The 18,937-nt window shown below is 46.1% G+C and overlaps 2 protein-coding genes across 4 annotated transcripts in view; one reads left to right on the top strand and one right to left on the bottom strand.

Moving 5' to 3' along the window:
• Nucleotides 1-18,937, bottom strand: part of recql4 (RecQ helicase-like 4) — a 93,152-nt gene that overhangs the window by 19,367 nt on the left and 54,848 nt on the right. For all 3 annotated transcript variants that reach the window (XM_070881803.1, XM_070881806.1, XM_070881805.1), the window contains 6 exons: nucleotides 18,009-18,092; nucleotides 14,600-14,788; nucleotides 13,033-13,215; nucleotides 9,294-9,498; nucleotides 7,727-8,004; nucleotides 3,419-3,556 (listed from right to left, as the gene is read on the bottom strand). In XM_070881803.1, the coding sequence (XP_070737904.1) occupies nucleotides 3,419-3,556; nucleotides 7,727-8,004; nucleotides 9,294-9,498; nucleotides 13,033-13,215; nucleotides 14,600-14,788; nucleotides 18,009-18,092 (1,077 nt within the window). The remainder of the gene's footprint in view (nucleotides 1-3,418; nucleotides 3,557-7,726; nucleotides 8,005-9,293; nucleotides 9,499-13,032; nucleotides 13,216-14,599; nucleotides 14,789-18,008; nucleotides 18,093-18,937) is intronic.
• On the top strand, nucleotides 4,445-5,790 carry LOC139264755 (acyl-coenzyme A thioesterase MBLAC2-like). The gene has a single exon (XM_070881807.1). It carries the CDS (start codon nucleotides 4,713-4,715, stop codon nucleotides 5,529-5,531), a length of 819 nt encoding a protein of 272 aa, XP_070737908.1. The 5' UTR covers nucleotides 4,445-4,712; the 3' UTR covers nucleotides 5,532-5,790.

Below are 18,937 nucleotides of genomic sequence, written 5' to 3'. Positions count from 1 at the left end.
CAAAACTGTCACCAAGCTCATGGTCTACAGGGCTGTAGTAATACAAGCCCTCCTGTATGGCTCAGAAACATGGACCATGTAGAGCAAACACCTCAAGTCGCTGGAGAAATACAACCAACGATGTCTCTGCAAGATCTTCCAAATCCCCTGGGACGACAGACGTACCAATGTTAGCGTCCTCGACCAGGCTAACATCCCCAGCATTGAAGCACTGATCACACTTGATCAGCTCCGCTGGGCAGGCCACATCGTTCGCATGCCAGACACGAGACTTCGAAAGCAAGCGCTCTACTTGGAACTCCTTCACGGCAAATGAGCCAAAGGTGGCCAGCGGAAACGTTACAAGGACACCCTCAAAGCCTCCCTGATAAAGTGCGACATCCCCACTGACACCTGGGAGTCCCTGGCCAAAAACCACCAAGTGGAGGAAGTGCATCCGGGAGGGCGCTGAGCTCCTCGAGTCTTGTCGCCGAGAGCATGTAGAAATCAAGCGAGGGCAGGGGAAAGAGCGTGTGGCAAACTAGTCCCACCCATCCCTTCATTCAATGACTATTTGTTCCACCTGTGACAGAGACGGTGGTTCTCATATTGGACTGTACAGCCACCCAAGAACTCATGTTAAGAGTGGAAGCAAGTCTTCCTCGATTCCGAGGGACTGCCTATGATGAAGGTTTGGGATGGGCTCAATGGTCTTTACCTATCCGTCATTGTTCGTATGTTCATTGTTCGTATTTTTTTTTAAATTAGATATGGGGATATTTTTCAAATGACCACTCAAATATAAGGTCACTGTAGGACATATATATTTATTCCTTGCATATAATATATAATACGAAAGGAAAATGTTATTCAACACAGCAAGTGGGACTGGACTCATTTACAATTGATTTTCACTGACTTAAACAAGAATTGCTACACGATCTTGAATGAAACAGAACTGTTAGCCTCTGTATAAAAAATATCCTCACTAGAACACAGCTCAAAATTCCTCACTGTAACTCATTATTCTATACATTATATTACACTTTTCAACAGAGGTCACAGATTTCTATCCTTTCCTTTGCTGAAGACAATCATAGTACCCGATCCGCTGCCTCAAGAGATCAGCCAACTCAACAAAGAACAGGAATTGAAACAAGGACCTCCTGGTACATCCGCCTAGCAACCAGTAAAATCAGTTTACCACCAATTTTCACTGATACATTAAAAGTTTTTCTGGGTGGTGAAATTTTGAAATATTTTCTCCCAAATTTGAGGGAAAAAAGCCCCGAAGTTTCTCATTGTTTTCTTTCCAAAAATCAGGTCTCTAGGTGTACGTGTATCACATTAATAACACCAGGACCACACTGTAGGGCCTCGATAATGACTACAACCATGTTATTAACAAAATGCAATGCATAAAATAATTCCAATAGACTGCAAAACATAGAAAATAGGTGCATTCGGCCCTTCGAGCCTGCACCACCATTCAATATCATGGCTGATCATTCACCTCAGTACCCCTTTCCTGCTTTCTCTCCATACCCCTTGATCCCTTGAGCCATAAGGGCCATATCTCCCTCTTGAATATATCCAATGAACTGGCATCAATAACTCTCTGCAGTAGGGAATTTCACAGGTTAACAATTCTCTGAGTGAAGAAGTTTCACCTTATCTCGGTCCTAAATGGCTTACCCCTTATCCTTAGACTGTGACCCCTAGTTCTGGACTTCCCCAACATCGGGAATATTCTTCCTACATTTAACCTGTCCAGTCCCGTCAGAATTTTATATGTTTCTATGAGATCCCCTCTCATCCTTCTAAACTCCAGTGAATACAGGCCCAGTCGATCCAGTCTCTCCTCATATATCAGTTCTGTCATCCCGGGAATCAGTCTGGTGAACCTTCGTTGCACTCCTTCAATAGCAAGAACATCCTTCCTCAAATTAGGACCAAAACTGAACACAATATTCCAGGTGAGGCCTCACCAAGGCCCTGTACAATTGCAGTAAGACCTCCCTGCTCCTATACTCAAATCCCCTAGCTATGAAGGCCAACATGCCATTTTCCTTCTTCACCGCCTGCTGTACCTGCATGCCAACTTTCAATGACTGATGTACCATGACACCCAGGTCTCGTTGAACCTCCCCTTTTCCTAATCTGCCGCCATTCAGATAATATTCTGCCTTCGTGTTTTTGCCCCCAAAGTGGATAACCTTACAATTATCCACATTATACCGCATCTGCCATGCATTTGCCCACTCACCTAACCTGTCCAAGTCACCCTGCAGCCTCTTAGCATCCTCCTCACAGCTCACACCGACATCCAGCTTAGTGTCATCTGCAAACTTGGAGATATTACACTCAATTCCTTCATCTAAATCATTGATGTATATTGCAAATAGCTGGGGTCCCAGCACTGAGCCCTGCGGCACCCCACTAGTCACTGCCTGCCATTCTGAAAAGGACCCGTTTATCCCGACTCTCTGCTTCCTGTCTGCCAACCAGTTCTCTATCCACGTCAATACATTACCCCCAATACCATGTGCTTTAATTTTGCACACGAATTTCTTGTGTGGGACCTTGTCAAAAGCCTTTTGAAAGTCCAAATACACCACATCCACTGGTTCTCCCTTGTCCACTCTCAGAAAATTCTAGATTTATCAAGCTTGATTTCCCTTTCATAAACCCATGTTGACTTGGACCGATCCTGTCACTGCTTTCCAAATGCGCTGCTATTTTATCTTTAATAATTGATTCCAACATTTTCCCCACTACTGATGTCAGGCTAACCGGGCTATAATTCCCCGTTTTCTCTCTCCCTCCTTTTTAAAAAAGTGATGTTACATTAGCTACCCTCCAGTCCAGAAACTGATCCAGTTAGACTGTTAGAATTTCAATGAGTATTTAACCAACTATTTCAGTAAAAAATGTGTGTGCTTCAGGACACTTAGGTGTATGGTGGTGGTATGATATTTTAATAAGGTCTAGCAGTCAAAATTTTGCAGCATGCAATCCATTTACAAATATTATTTAAAATATTTTACTGCTAAATTGCTTGACAGTGTTTTGAGATCTAGGAAACTTAAATTGCATTACTTTTGGAATGGTCATTGATGCCTTAAAAGCGGCATCCATAAACTGCAAATTGTGGGCTGCTCCATCACTTAACCATGTCATTTTGGTCGCTTGGTTGATTTCTTGAGGTTCAATGATGCTTAAAATAAAAAACAAATTTTTGCTGATTTTCAAGTCTTTTTGGCCGCTAGTCTTTTCCCCCAATATTTCATAAAAATAAAATGTGAAACACCCAAAATACCCCAGGTTTTTAAATTGGATATAAAAACTTACATATGGCTTAGTGTTACACTGGACAACACATCAAAGCCAGCTATGCTGGTGATTAAACTGAACAGGAAAAGCAAGTTTTGTGACTTACACTGATGATGTTCTGCTGTTTCTGATGAATTTCACGGCACTTGCAGGGTGGGAATACTTTCTGTACCAGTTTCTTGACAGTGTAATAATCCACGGTGTCAGCATAGATGTGACGTCGTAGCTCATTCATATCTCCGCCCTGCACAGAAAACCCCCCAGAACCAGATAATGAAAGACGCAGCTTACTAGTTAAAACTTAAATTGTGAAAATAAGGGTGTATGTGTGTGTGTGTGTGCAGGATAAGAACGCCCAAATGTTTTAGAATGTTATACAAGTAAACCATTAAGTAAACATTTTACTGAAACACATTTGGCTAGGGTTGCCAACTCTGATTGGACCTACTCCTGGATGAGTCACCATATCACCTCCCGCCTCCAACCAATGTTCCCGCTAATTACTTTGGGCTTGCCCATTCAAATTTTAGCACATGCCTGGTTTTTCCATTGTAAACCGAGTGGCCTGCACGAGACCTCCAGTCCGGTGCTCGGCCGCGTAGCTCAAGAGCAATGGCCCATAAATTCCCGCCTCCATACGGAGAGCGTAAGGACCCGGAAAGGCATCGCAAAAGCCAGTTTTCAGCGCACAATGCGCATGCGCTGAAAAAAAACTCCAGCTTGACTGATCTTCCGGATCTCCACATCCAGGACACTTGCATGGGCAAGATTGTGGTATTTACCCATATTTTGCCCAGTGGATGTCCTGAAAACTCTTGCGCCTGATAAAAGCAGGCGCATAGCCTACTTTTACAGGCGTAAGAGTTTTAAAATAGACAAAAACATAATAAAATAAAACTTTAAAAATCAGAATTTTTTTTTATAATACATAAATAACGAATTTAAATTAATAAAAATATGGTGTATTTTTTCTATTTTTTATTTGTGTTTTGGGTGTTGCGGGAGGGGGGGGGGGGGGGTTCTCAATCATAATATTGGCCCAGAAATTCATGCCTCCCGGGTTGTAGTGTGTACGGACCTGGGAAGGCATCGCAAAACCCGGTTTACAGCGCACAATGCGCATGTGCTGAAAACCGGCTTTTCCGATCTGTCAAGCTGGCGACTTGCCACCTTCCCCCACCAACCAGAAGGCAAACAGACTCTTCAATTACTTAATTGGATGATTCTTGACTTTTGAATAAAGTGTTCAAAAACACTTAAAAAAAACCTCTGAATTTTCACGTGGATTGCCAGCAGCAGCGCCCTGGAGATGAACCTTGAATTGGTGGAGACTGCAGGGCAATCCGGGAGGGTTGGGAAGCCAGCGTCCTGTGCTGGGGCTCAGTGTGCGGAGGCCGGGGATGGGGTCGGGATCGGTTTCGGACCGGGACTGGTTCTGGCAGCAGAAGGTGGCGGACGGACTGTACCTGATCCGAGAGCGCTACTTCGAGTCGGGGAACCGCGCCAACATCTGGCTGCAGCAGGGCTCGCACCAGGACCTGGTGGTGGACGCCGGCCTGGGCCTGCGCAGTCTGCCCGCCTACCTGCGGGAGGCCGGCCTGGCCGGCTTCAAGCCGCTGCTGGCTGTCGCCACTCACGTCCACTTCGACCACTCGGGCGGCCTGCACCACTTCGACAGGGTGGCCGTGCACCGGGCCGAGGCCGGCGCCTTGTCCCGGGGAGACAACTTCGAGGCGGTGACTTGGCTGAGTGACGGCGAGATCAGCCGGCGGCCCGAGCCGGGCTGGAAGGCCAGCGGCTACAGGGTGCGGGCCGTGCAGCCGGCCCAGATACTGGACGCCGGGGACATCATCAGCCTGGGAGACCGGCAGCTCGCCGTGCTCCACATGCCCGGCCACTCCAGGGGCAGCATCTGCCTCCACGATCGAGAGCACGGCCTCCTCTTCAGCGGCGATGTGGCGTACGATGGATCCATGATCGACTGGCTCCCTTACAGCAACGTCAGTGACTACACCCAGAGCTGCAAAGAGCTCATGGGCCTAGTAGACAGCGGCCTTGTCCACAAAGTGCTGCCCGGTCATTTTGACACCTTCGGCGCTGAAAGACTTTACAGTCTGGCCGCTGACTACATTGCTAATGCAGGGGTGTGCCACAAAATGTCAACGACTGCTGTAAGATGCATTGCAAACCTAGCTCTTCGGGGTAATAATTTTTGGTAGTAGTGTGGGTCAGTAAGATGGGTGGTGCAACATTTAACATTGTTTAAGCTTACAGGTTTCTTGATTGATGCGATAGGAATTTGCAAATTAAATATTCTGTTCATACAGAGTTAAAGTTTAATTCTTGAGGAATGCAGTTTGGTAACCATCTGTGTTTCAGCAAGAGTAATGTCATGAAACAACAATTCCACAAAACTATTTGGTCGTTAAAATCAGAAAATAAACTTGATTCACATTTATAGACTACAAAATCCTTGCTGTAAATCAATTTTGTATTTTAAGATAAGGGGCCCAGAAAGTTATTTCAATGCCATATTTATATTTTTCTCTGGGCTTTAATTTTATCATCGGCAATCCCTCAGAGTCAAGGATGTCTAGCTTCCACTCTCAAAGTGAGTTGTCAGGTGACCAAGTCCAATACAGGACCTCATCATCATAGGCAGTCCCTCAGAATCAAGGAAGACTTGCTTCCACTCTTAAAATGACTCCTTAGGTGGCTGAACAGTCCAATACGAGAGCCACAGTGCCAGTCACAGATGGGACAGATAGTTGTTGAGCATAAGGGTGGGTGGGACAAGTTTGCCGCACACTCTTTCCGCTGCCTGCGCTTGATTTCTGCATGCACTTGGCGATGAGACTCTAGGTGCTCAACGCCCTCCCGGATGCACTTCCTCCACTTTGGGCAGTCTTAGGCCAGGGATTCCCAGGAGTCGGTGGGGATGTTGCACTTTATCAAGGAGGCTTTGAGGGTGTCCTTGAAACATTTCCTCTGCCCACCTGGGTTAGCCTGCCATGTTGAAGTTCCGTGTAGAGCGCTTGCTTTGGGAGTTTCGTGTTGGGCATGCGGACGATGTGACCCGTCCAACGGAGCTGATCGAGCGTGGTCAATGCTTCGATGCTGAGGATGTTGGCCTGAGCGAGAACACTGACGTTGGTGCGTCTGTCCTGCCAATGGATTTGCAGGATCTTGCGGAGGCAACAATGGTGGTACTTCTCCAGCGTTTTGAGGTGTCTGCTGTATATAGTCCATGCTCCATTTGAGCACCGGATTTACCACCCAGATCGATCTTCCAGCATACTGGACCTTCCTGCTGCCAAGACTTTCGCTCCCACACTGGATATGGCCAACTCGGCTGCTCCACACAATCCCCGACGGCGTCCGCGAGCTTCCGACCAGCTCAATTTTATAATACGAGGTTGATGTAACATTTAGTTCCCTGTTAGGAACTCAATTTAAGTGTGCCGTACCTGCTTTTGCAGAGAAGTGGACATAATTACAAAAAGGAACTGCTTAAATTTCATTAATTTTTCTTTCTACTCTCTTCCCCACTCTACCACCATATAAAAGGCATTAATTTTCTGTGTGTAATAGGCTGGCGATAATTGGATCCGGGCAATCAGGTATAATTCAATCCCTATTTTAAAGTTGAACATCCATGACTTTGATTTTATTAAATCTCTCCTTAATCTTCGCTGCTCCAAGGAGAACAATCCCAGTTTATCAAGTGTCAACACATAACTGAAGTCTTACATCCCTGGTACCACTCTTGTAAATTCGTATGTTTTCTCCTGAGGCAGTCCCCCGGAGTCGAGGATGACATGCTTCCATGCTAAAATGAGTTCTAAGGTGACTTAGGAGACCAATGCAGGATCTACAGTCTCTGACACAGGTGGGGCAGGCAGTGGTTGGACGGACGGGTGGATGAGGTGTTTGATTTGTCGTATGCTCCTTCTGCTTTTTGTGTTCAACTTCCGCGTGCTCCCAGCAAAGGGATTAAGTGTTCGGTGCCTTTTTGGATGCTCCTCTTCACTGAGCGATCTTGGGCCAAGGATTCCCAGGAGTCGGTGGGGATGTTGCATTTTCTCCAAGGAAGCTTTGAGGATGTCCTTGAAATGCTTTCTCTACCCTCCTGAGGCTCGCCTGCCGTGACGTAGCTCTGAGTAGAGCGCTAGTTTCAGGAGTCTAGCATCGGGCATGCGGACAATGTGGCCTGCCCAGTGGAGCTGGTTGAGCGTGGTCAATACCCTCGATTGCTGGGGATGTTGACCTGAGAGAGAACGCTGACGTTGGTGTACCCACCCTGCCAATAAATTAGTATAATGGCCACTTGGATTACTGCCACCCAAGGAAGTATGCTCCAGCGAGACAGAGAAGATTTCAGAAAAGTAAATAATACAAACCGGTTTATCCTCACCTCCGGGTCGAGGAAGAGATGGCAATGGGCCGGCTTCCCATCTCTCCCAGCGCGGCCGATCTCTTGCACGTAGCTCTCGAAGCCCTTTGGCATATTGTAGTGGACGATTCCCCGGACATCTGACTTATCCAATCCCATGCCAAACGCTACTGTCGCCACCACAATACGCAGCTGACCACTCATGAAGTTGTTCTGGATTCTCCTTCGCTCACTAGCTGACATCCCAGCATGGTAGCAATCAGCAATCCACTTCAAAGGCCGCCTCACTTTCTTTTTTGCTGTTTTTAAAAAAAAAGATTAAAAGAAAATAGTCTGTGTAGAACCTTCTCCCTCACCAAAACACAAATCACATGTGAACATATATCATCAAAGGCAACTTCTATATAAAAACCCTTCATTCAAGCCACCCAATTTGTTCCACTTGTTGAATACACTGTCCAGGATTGGCTTTGAGCCACACAGACCAGTTCAATCCCCAACTGGTACTGGTTTAGCTGATCTCAGGAAGAGTAGCAGCACAAGTGCAACAAATTGGCCACAGGACTAAGGAGGGAATGATTATAATTGAGTGATATTTGCTGCTAAGTATGCAAGTCTGTTGCAAAGATAAGTAGAAAGCCCATCCAGCTGATCCTATTCTTTCCCCCCACCTAATTTTGGTAATGAACTGATTCCACCAATTTCAATGATTCCAGAGACTTTGCTTCCACTATCGTCGTAGGCAGTCCCTCGAAATCGAGGAAGACTTGCTTCCACTCTGAAAATTAGTTCTTAGGTGACTGAACAGTCCAATACGGGAATTATAGTCTCTATCACAGGTGGGACAGACAGTCGTTGAAGGAAGCGGTGGGTGGGTGGATGGGACTGGTTTGCCGCACTCTCCGCTGCCTGTGCTTGCTTTCTGGATGCTCTCGGCGACGAGATTCTAGGTGCTCAGCGCCCTGCTGGATGCACTTCCTCCACTTAGGGCGGTCTTTGGCCAGGGACTCCCAGGTGTCAGTGGGGATGTTGCACTTTATCAAGGAGGCTTTGAGGGTGTCCTTGTAACGTTTCCTCTGCCCACCTTGGGCTCGTTTGCCATGTAGGAGTTCTGACTAGAGCGCTTGCTTTGGGAGTCTTGTGTCAGGCAGGCAAACAATATGGCCCGCCCAGCAGAGCTGGTAGAGTGTGGTCAGTGCAGGATCTTGCGACAGATCAGTGTTAAACTGGGTCTTTTATGAGTTTAAACTTGTGTCTGTCCTACAGTCCAAGCTTAACTTGGAATAGTGCTCCAGATAAATTGATTCCACTTGGTATTTTGCATACTATGTACAGCTTCCTCTCATTCTCTCTTTTCCAGGCTGACCCTATCCTCATAACTCAGTCCTCCAACACGAGAGATCAGCCTCATCTCCTTTCTATGCCGCACTCATTGCCCACTGCTAAATTGGTATGCTTTATGTCTATTTTACACCCAAATATTGGGTGCAACACATTTCAATTTCTACCCCAAACAAACATAATTTCAAAATCTTAAGTTGGGACATTTTCCTCAGCATCTCGCGCTCCTGCAACATCGGAGCCTTACCAATGGCTTTCTTTCTTTTTGCTAGGATTTCTTCAGGCGTCTCCCCCTCCTTGCTTGGTTCCAATGGTGGCTCCTTCAGCGTTACTCCATGAAGGCACGTCCGAAGCAGGGCTGCGATGCGTGTCGTCTCCTCTCGCCGGGTGCAGTAGACAATAATAGAATCTAAAGAGGCAAACCGGTCGCCTCGGATCAAAACTACAAGTGCCTAGGGCAAGAACACAGTGAAAGAATTTACTCAAAGCCAGCACATAGATATAAAACAAAATACAAAGAGGTGACATTCTGAAAGATGTCTTTTTTTGGAGGAATGCATGAGTCGATGAGGGCAGTTCGTATGATGCATTGTATATGGATTTTAGCAAGGCTTTTGATAAGGTCCCACATGGCAGGCTGGTCATGAATGTAAAAGCCCATCGGATCAGGGCAAATTGGCAAGTTGGATCCAAAATTAACTCTGGAGGCAGGAAGCAAAGGGGAATGGTTGATGGGTGTTTTTGTGACTGGAAAGCTGTTTCCAGTGGAGTTCTGCAGGGCTCAGTACTAGGTTCCTTGTTTTTTGTGATATATATCAATGATTTAGACTTGGCTGTAGGGGGTATGATTCAGAAGTTTGTCGATGATACTAAAATCGGCTGTGTGGTTGATAATGAAGAAGAAAGTTGTAGACTGCAGGAAAAAAAAAATCAATAAACTGGTCAGGTGGCAGAACAGTGACAAATGGAATTCAATAGGTATGTAAAGAGAAAAAGGTTAGTAAAGACAAACTAAAGTCAGAATCAGGGGAAGTCATAATGGGTAACAAAGAAATGGCAGACCAATTGAACAAGTACTTTGGTTCTGTATTCACTAAGGAGGACACCAACAACCTTCCGGATATAAAAGGGGTCAGAGGGTCTAGTAAGGAGGAGGAACTGAGGGAAATCTTTATTAGTCGGGAAATTGTGTTGGGAAAATTGATGGGATTGAAGGCCGATAAATCCCCAGGGCCTGATGGACTGCATCCCAGAGTACTTAAGGAGGTGGCCTTGGAAATAGTGGATGCATTGACAGTCATTTTCCAACATTCCATTGACTCTGGATCAGTTCCTATCGAGTGGAGGGTAGCCAATGTAACCCCACTTTTTAAAAAAGGAGAGAGAAAACAGGGAATGATAGACCGGTCAGCCTGACCTCAGTAGTGGGTAAAATGATGGAATCAATTATTAATGATGTCATAGCAGTGCATTTGGAAAATGGTGACATGATAGGTCCAAGTCAGCATGGATTTGTGAAAGGGAAATCATGCTTGACAAACCTTCTGGAATTTTTTGAGGATGTTTCCAGTAAAGTGGGCAAGGGAGAACCAGTTGATGTGGTATATTTGGACTTTCAGAAGGCTTTCGACAAGGTCCCACACAAGAGATTAATGTGCAAAGTTAAAGCACATGGGATTGGGGGTAGTGTGCTGACGTGGATTGAGAACTGGTTGTCAGACAGGAAGCAAAGAGTAGGAGTAAATGGGTACTTTTCAGAATGGCAGGCAGTGACTAGTGGGCTACCGCAAGGTTCTGTGCTGGGGCCCCAGCTGTTTACATTGTACGTTAATGATTTAGACGAGGGGATTAAATGTAGTATCTCCAAATTTGCGGATGACACTAAGTTGGGTGGCAGTGTGAGCTGCGAGGAGGATGCTATGAGGCTGCAGAGTGACTTGGATAGGTTAGGTGAGTGGGCAAATGCATGGCAGATGAAGTATAATGTGGATAAATGTGAGGTTATCCACTTTGGTGGTAAAAACAGAGAGACAGACTATTATCTGAATGGTGACAGATTAGGAAAAGGGGAGGTGCAACGAGACCTGGGTGTCATGGTACATCAGTCATTGAAGGTTGGCATGCAGGTACAGCAGGCGGTTAAGAAAACAAATGGCATGTTGGCCTTCATAGCGAGTAGTTTTAAGTACAGGGGCAGGGAGGTGTTGCTACAGTTGTACAGGGCCTTGGTGAGGCCACACCTGGAGTATTGTGTACAGTTTTGGTCTCCTAACTTGAGGAAGGACATTCTTGCTATTGAGGGAGTGCAGCGAAGATTCACCAGACTGATTCCCGGGATGGTGGGACTGACCTATCAAGAAAGACTGGATCAACTGGGCTTATATTCACTGGAGTTCAGAAGAATGAGAGGGGACCTCATAGAAACGTTTAAAATTCTGACGGGTTTAGACAGGTTAGATGCAGGAAGAATGTTCCCAATGTTGGGGAAGTCCAGAACCAGGGGTCACAGTCTAAGGATAAAGGGTAAGCCATTTAGGTCCGAGATGAGGAGAAACTTCTTCACCCAGAGAGTGGTGAACCTGTGGAATTCTCTACCACAGAAAGTAGTTGAGGCCAATTCACTAAATATATTCAAAAGGAAGTTAGATGAAGTCCTTACTACTCGGGGGATCAAGGGGTATGGCGAGAAAGCAGGAAGGGGGTATTGAAGTTGCATGTTCAGCCATGAACTCATTGAATGGCGGTGCAGGCTAGAAGGGCTGAATGGCCTACTCCTGCACCTGTTTTCTATGTTTCTATGTAATCGAGGACATGTGAGGTAATGCATTTGGGGAGGGCTAACAAGGCAAGGGAATATACAATAAATGGTAGGACACTAAAAAGTGTAGAGGAACAAAGGGACCTTGGAGTGCATGGTCCCTGAAGGTAGCAGGCCAGGTAGATAAGGTGGTTAAGAAGGTATATGGAATACTTGTATTCTATCCCTTGGCTAATAAAGGCAAGAGCAGGGAGGTTATGTTTGAACTATATAAAACACTAGTTAGGCCACAGCTAGAGTAATGCGTGCAGTTTTGGTCGCCACATTACGAAAGATGTGATTGCACCAGAGAGGGTGCAGAGTAGATTTACGAGGATGTTGCCTGGACTGGAGAATTTTAGCTATGAGGAAAGATTTGATAGGCTGGGTTTGTTTTCTTTTAAACATAGAAAATAGGTGCAGGAGTAGGCCATTCGAGCCTGCACCGCCATTCAATAAGATCATGGCTGATCATTCACCTCAGTATCCCTTTCCTGCTTTCCCTCCATACCCCTTGATCCCTTTAGCTGTAAGGGCCATATCTAATTCCCTCTTGAATATATCCAATGAACTGGCATCAACAACTCTCTGCGGTAGGGAATTCCACAGGTTAACAACTCTGAGTGAAGAAGTTTCTCCTCATCTCCGTCCTAAATGGCCTACCCCTTATCCTAAGACTGTGTCCAGAGGAGGCTGAGGGGAGACCTTATTGAGGTGTATAAAATTATGAGGGGTCTCGATCGAGTGGATAGGACCGATCTATTTCCCTTAGCAGAGGGGTCACAACCAGGAGGCACAGATTTAAAGCAATTGGTAGGAGGTTTAGAGAGGAAGTTTCTTCACCCAGAGGGTGGTGAGGGTCTGGAACTCACTGCCTGAAAGGGTGGTAGAGGCAGAAACCCTCACCACATTTAAAAAGTAATTGGATGTGCACTTGTGCCGTAACCACAGGGCTACGCACCAAGAGCTGGAAAGTGGGTTGAGGCTGAATAGCTCTTGGTCGGCCGGCGCAGACACGACGAGCCAAAATGGCCACCTTCCATGCTGTAAATTTCTATGATTGTATATCCGTCTGCCGATAGGACCAACTTTTATTTTCTAATAGGGCTGTTGTACTCAAACAATAGATGATTACAGATGTTCTCTTCCCTTGTATGGTGTGCTATGAACAGCCAGTACAGGCCTTTACCTGATCTCTATCTCGGTCTGTAGACACACTGAGGAACAAATTGGCTGGCACATCTGCAGAACGTACAGCTATTCCTTCTCCCTCCTGGATCCCAAGGTGATATGCAATGTTCTGGGCTGTTGCTCGTGTGGCAGTGGCTGTCAATCCCAGCAGGCACTTCACTCCCAAACGTTCCTTCAGGACCTGCAGATCAGACACAAAATACATCTACTGAAGAACAGCAATATTAAAAAGCTAAAAATTGCTTTCCAGTGTTATTGATGTTCACAATTTAAACTGAATTTGTTAATCCACTGGTTAAAGACTTGTCATAACTGAGAAAAGACACAATTTTAATTAGCCTGCTAGCTAACTGACAACAGGCAATAGTCTTCTGCGAGTGATTTTAGCGCACATCTTAATTTTTTCCTTGTTCCCCCAATAATCTTCCCTCGTGTCCTGAAGGTGCTAACTTATGATAGGGTTTAATTCCATTGGCACTGGCTGTCCCATGATACCTCACCCAAGTGTCCGGTTTTTTTCTGTTTCTCCAGATACTGAGGGGTTGATTTTAACCCCCTGCCCCCGACATGAGCCTGTTCCGCCATGATCTAATGAAATGGCGGAATTGTATCTTGACTCCATATCGCTTAATATCCTTACCTCACAAAAATCTATCCTTCTCAGTCTTGAAACTTTCAATTGACCCAGAAACCAGTCTTTTGGGGGAAAAGAGTTCCAGATTCCCACTACACTTTGTGTTAAGTGTTTCCTGATTTCAGTCCTGAATGGCCTAGTACTAATCTTATTATGCCCCCTTGTTCTGGGTTCCTGCCAGCAGAAGAAATGGTTTCTCTTCATCCACGCTATCAAGTCCCTTTATCACATTAAAGACCTCGATCGGATCACCCCTTAATCTTCTAAACTCAAGGGTATATAAGCCATGTTTAATCCAACCTATACACAATTTAACCCTTTAATCCCTAGTATAATTCTAGTGAATATGCTGTACCTATCCAAGGCCGATGTATCTTTCCAGAAGTTCGGTACCCAAAACTGAACACAGTACGCCAGATGGGGTCTAATCAAGGCTTTGTATAATTGAAGCTTTTCTGTATTCCAAAACCCTCTCAGATTCAGGATAACATTGTTAGGTTTTATGATTACTTATTGTACAAGAAAATTGGTAGTGTGTTGTGTATTCAGAAAAAAAAAATCACAGGTTCATATTAGGTCTGTCATGTTGGCTCAGCGCAGCCAGGGGGCAGCACTGAGAAGCCTATAACTGGTAGAGAGTGGTGGGAATCATCCAATGTTTCCATTGCTTATTGCTAGCCAGCGAGTCCTTCTGGGAAATGAGTTCGGGTGGAAGTTGGGCATGGCCAACATTGTGATGCCCACCGGTCAACATTCAAAGTCAGGGTCAGGGCCCCACTTGAAGAATGGGGCAAGGGTCATACACTCCACAGCCAGCATTTCCAGGAGAGTAGAAACCTGAACAAAGTGGCGAGATGCCTAATTTGAATTCAGATCGTTTCCCTCAAGATAATTCTGATCACACAGCTGCACTGAACTGCTCCTCCCTTACCTTGCACAGTCGGAGATAGCATGGTCTGAAGTTGTGCGACCATTCCGAGACGCAGTGCGCCTCATCGATACAAGCGAAAGCCAGCGGGGGAAGCTCGTGTGCAGGTGGGAGACAGCTCGACCCGGCCCGGCCACCACCAACGAGCGCTTCTGGGGAGAGCAGCAGAACGTGGACCTTTCCCTCTTTCACCTGTGGGCTCAAAGGTGAACACATGAATTGGAGGAAATATGAAATTATGTCCTAGTAAATCCAAAGCAAAAGTTCCTTACTGCCATCTGGTTTGTTTTAATTTACCTGCTTGGCAGGGGGGGGGGGGGGGGTGGGAGATGGGGGCAGATCTCGTGTTCATCAAGGTGAAATAATTCAGCACTATGGCACTCAGTGTCAACACTGAGCATTCTCAGGTAAGGCAAAGCCTCTTCTACTCTACAGCAACTCAGTCATGCACCTCAACACCACATCCCTCAACTTACCAACCAGCCAGGTGCTGTCAAAGCAGCCTGGTGAAGTTGCTGCAATACATCCTGTAGAGAGTGCACACTGCAGCCACAGTGCACCAGTAGTAGAGGAAGTAAATGGTGATGATAAAGTGGATTTATATGTCCTGGATGGTGTCAAGCTTCTTGCGTGTTGTTGCTGCTGCACCCATCTGGGCAAGTGGAGAGTATTCCATCTCCCAAGTACTCCAGACTTGTGCCGTGTAGGTGGTGGAAAGGCTCTGGGGAGTCAAGAGGTGAGCCACTCATCACAGAATACCCAGCCTCTGACCTCTTGTAGCCACGGCTGGTCCAGTTGAGTATCTGGTAAATGGTTACCCCCAGGATGTTGATGGTAGGGGATTTATAGACATTGGTAATGCCCTGGGGAAGTGGTCACACTCTCTTGTTGGAGATAGTCATTGCCTGGCACTTGCGTGGCACAAATGTTACTTGCCACTTACTAGCACAAGTCAATGGTCCAGGTCTTGCTGCATGCGGGCACGGACTGCTTCATTGCAGGGTCAGAGAGAAGGTGCCAAACAGTAGCCAGCTACATAACCTGGATCAAAGGGCTGAGAAATAAGACGATTAAGAACCACCATGGTAACTCTCCAACTGACCTGTCCCACCTAATCTGAACACAGCGAGGTGAGCAACTACTGCTTATGGAGAGTAACGAGGATACACCCATTCAGGTTTAAGAAAAAATGTTTTTTTTTTTAATAAAGGCAGGGAGGTAACCTTTTCTCACCTCCCAGCCTTCCCCTACCCCCATATTTACTGTAAATCAGGAAAACCCAAAGAGAAAACTAACATTTTTGTGACCCAAAGTTTCAGAAGTAAAGGTCGTCACTGCCCAAAGGCATGAGGCAGCAAAATGTCAAAGAATTAGAAGTATTTGGATTGGTCTGAGAAGTGATCATTTGTACAGAGAACATGCAAGGGGTCACTTGTCATTACCTAACTGTACTAGGGACTCAAACCTTCTTAGCATATTCCAACACCATGTATTTTTTTTTTTGAATCAGCATATTTTCTAACAAGTGCTTTTGAAGGTCTATACTGATACTTTCTCTCTTTAGAATGCCTCAGCAACAGTATTCAGAAGGATTGTAGTGGAGTCACCACTTGTCTCTATTTTGATGACAGCATTGCCACTGATCTAAATGTTTTCAGTTGTAAATGGCACTGGTTGGCGGCATCTGTACCAAAAAAAATTGTAAAACATCCACATATATAACAGAGTGACTGAAATAATAGGGATTCTTTTCATGCAAGATGCTGAAGTCATCATCATAGGCAGTCCCTTGGAATTGAGGAAGAATTGCTTCCACTCTTCGAATGAGTCCTTAGGTGACTGAACAGTCCAATACGAGAGCCACAGTCCTGGCCACAGGTGGGACAGATAGTCGCTGAGGGTAATGGGGGGGGGGGGGGGGGGGGGGACAGGTTTGCCACATGTTCTTTTCCGCTGCCTGTGCTTGTTTTCTGCATGCACACGGCGATGAGCACCCTCCCGGATGCACTTCCTTCACTTAGGGCTGTCTTTGGCCAGGGACTCCCAGGTGTCGGTGGGAATGTTGCACTTTATTAGGGAGACTTTGAGGGTGTCCTTGTAACGTTTCCTTTGTCCACCTTTGGCTCGTTTGTCATGAAGGAGTTCAGAGTAGAGCACTTGCTTTGGGAGTCTCGTGTCTGGCATGTGGACAATATGGCCTGCCCAGCGGAGCTGATTGAGTGCTTCAATGCTGAGGATGTTGGCTTGGTTGAGGACGCTAATGTTGGTGCATCTGAGGATCTGCCAGAGGATTTGTAGGATCTTCCGGAGGCATCATTGGTGGTATTTTTCCAGCAACTTGGTGCATACTGTACATGGTCCATGTCTCTGAACCATACAGGAGGGCAGGTATTACTACAGCCTTGTAGACCATGAGCTTGGTGGTAGATTTGAGGGCCTGGTCTACGAACACTCACCATGATCTTTTTGAATGGCGGAGCAGGCTCGAGGGGCGAGATGGCCTACTCCTGTTCCTAATTCTTATGTTCACTCTTTTCCTCAGGCGGCTGAAGGCTGCGTTGAATCTCGTCGTCAATGTCTGCTTAGCGCAAGAGCCATGCTTTCGTACGCCTCAGTAAATATGTCGACTATGTACTGGAGTTCAGCCTCTGAATGTGCGCAGACGCAGGCATCGTCCACGTACTGTAGCTCGACGAGAGGTTGGGGTGGTCTTGGACCTGGCCTGGAGACGGCGAAGGTTGAATAGCTTCCCACTGGTTCTGTAGTTTAGTTCTACTCCAGCAGGGGGCTTGTTGACTATGAGGTGGAACATGGCAGCGAGGAAGATTGAGAAGAGGGTTGGGACGATGACACAGCCCTGTTTGACCCCGGTCCGGACATGGATTGGGTCTGTAATGGATCTGTTGGTAAGGATCACGGCCTGCATGTCGTCATGGAGCAGGCGGAGGATGTTGACGAATTTTTGGGGGCATCCGAAACAGAGGAGGATGCTCCATAGACCCTCGCGGTTGACAGTGACAAAGGCCTTTGTAAAGTCGAAGGCGGCCACGTATAAGGGCTGGCGCTGCGCCCTGTAATTTCCTGCAGCTGTTGCGCTGCAAGATGCTGAAGTATGCCATTAAATAAAATAATTTGGACACTGCCTCAAAGGGTGATAGGAGCAGATTCAATAGTAACTTTCAAAAGGGAATTGGATAAATATTTGAAGGGGAAAATTTACAGGGCTCCGGGGACAGACCAGGAGTGCAACTAATTGGATAACTTTCAAAGAGCCGACACAGACACGATGGGCCAAATGGCCTCCTTCGGTGTTGTATGATTCTATTAACAAGTCAAGGAACATTTGCAATGAGATCAGCTCGTCATCCCCCATATTCAATGATCATAATTAACCACTGAATCTCCAGCTGACCTTTGCAATAGCTGCTTCTCTCTGTGTCCTTGTCATACTAGAGTGGATACAAACAGCCTTTAGATTGGAAGGGAGCCCAGACACCTGTAGGAAAGATACAAAATAAATATATAAATTAAGGTGGTTTCATACCAATAATCTGACATAACACAAACAAATCTTACAATGTGCACTGTGGTTCCTTCCTTGAGAAATATAACATACCCTCATATCCGATACACAATAAAAACAAGAATATGCATTTATATAGAGCTTTTCATGGCATCAGGACATTCTAAAGTGCTTCACAGCCAACTCAGTTCAGGTCCAACCTCCCTTATTTGGAACCATTCCCGGCCACCGGGTGGCGCTTGCGCAGAACTCCGACATGAACAAATTGAAGTCCTTCCTCGCTGCCGACTCCCACAATCGCTGGCCTGACTCCACAATCCCCCCCCGCCCCAATCTCTCTGCCGCACTCCCAGCCCCAAGCCAGCCAGCGCCGATAGCCCCTTGCTCAATACCTGTACCATCCAATTTAACGTGACCACCCCCTCGTCCTGAAAAATCCTTTATCCCGAACAGGCCAGGTCCCAAGAGTTTCGGATAAGGGAGGTTCAACCTGTACTTTTGAAGTGTAGTCACTATTGTAATGTAGGAAATGCAGCAGCTAATTTATCTGCAGCAAGCTCCCGCAAACAGTAATGAAATAAATGACCAGATTTTCCAGTTCTGACGAAAGATCCGTTTCTCGCTGCACAGATGCTGCTTGACTTGTTGCGTATTTATATTTCAGATATCCAGCATCCGCAGTATTTTGATTTTGTATCAATTTAGTGTTGTTGGTTGAGGGATAAATGGTGACAGTAACACTACCTCATGCAGAATGCACATAGCTTAGATCTGTGACCGACAAGCAATTGAAAGGGTACTGGTACATTATCCGGTTG

Source organism: Pristiophorus japonicus, chromosome 5, assembly GCF_044704955.1.
Source record: "Pristiophorus japonicus isolate sPriJap1 chromosome 5, sPriJap1.hap1, whole genome shotgun sequence".
NCBI classification, from domain to species: domain Eukaryota; kingdom Metazoa; phylum Chordata; class Chondrichthyes; family Pristiophoridae; genus Pristiophorus; species Pristiophorus japonicus.
Note: the sequence above shows the minus strand (reverse complement) of the source record. Positions and strands in the feature narration are given on the sequence as shown.

What these genes read in the sequence shown, in the direction of transcription:
- LOC139264755 (XM_070881807.1), top strand. Translation starts at nt 4,713, where the DNA reads ATGGGGTCGGGATCGGTTTCGGACCGGGACTGGTTCTGGCAGCAGAAG.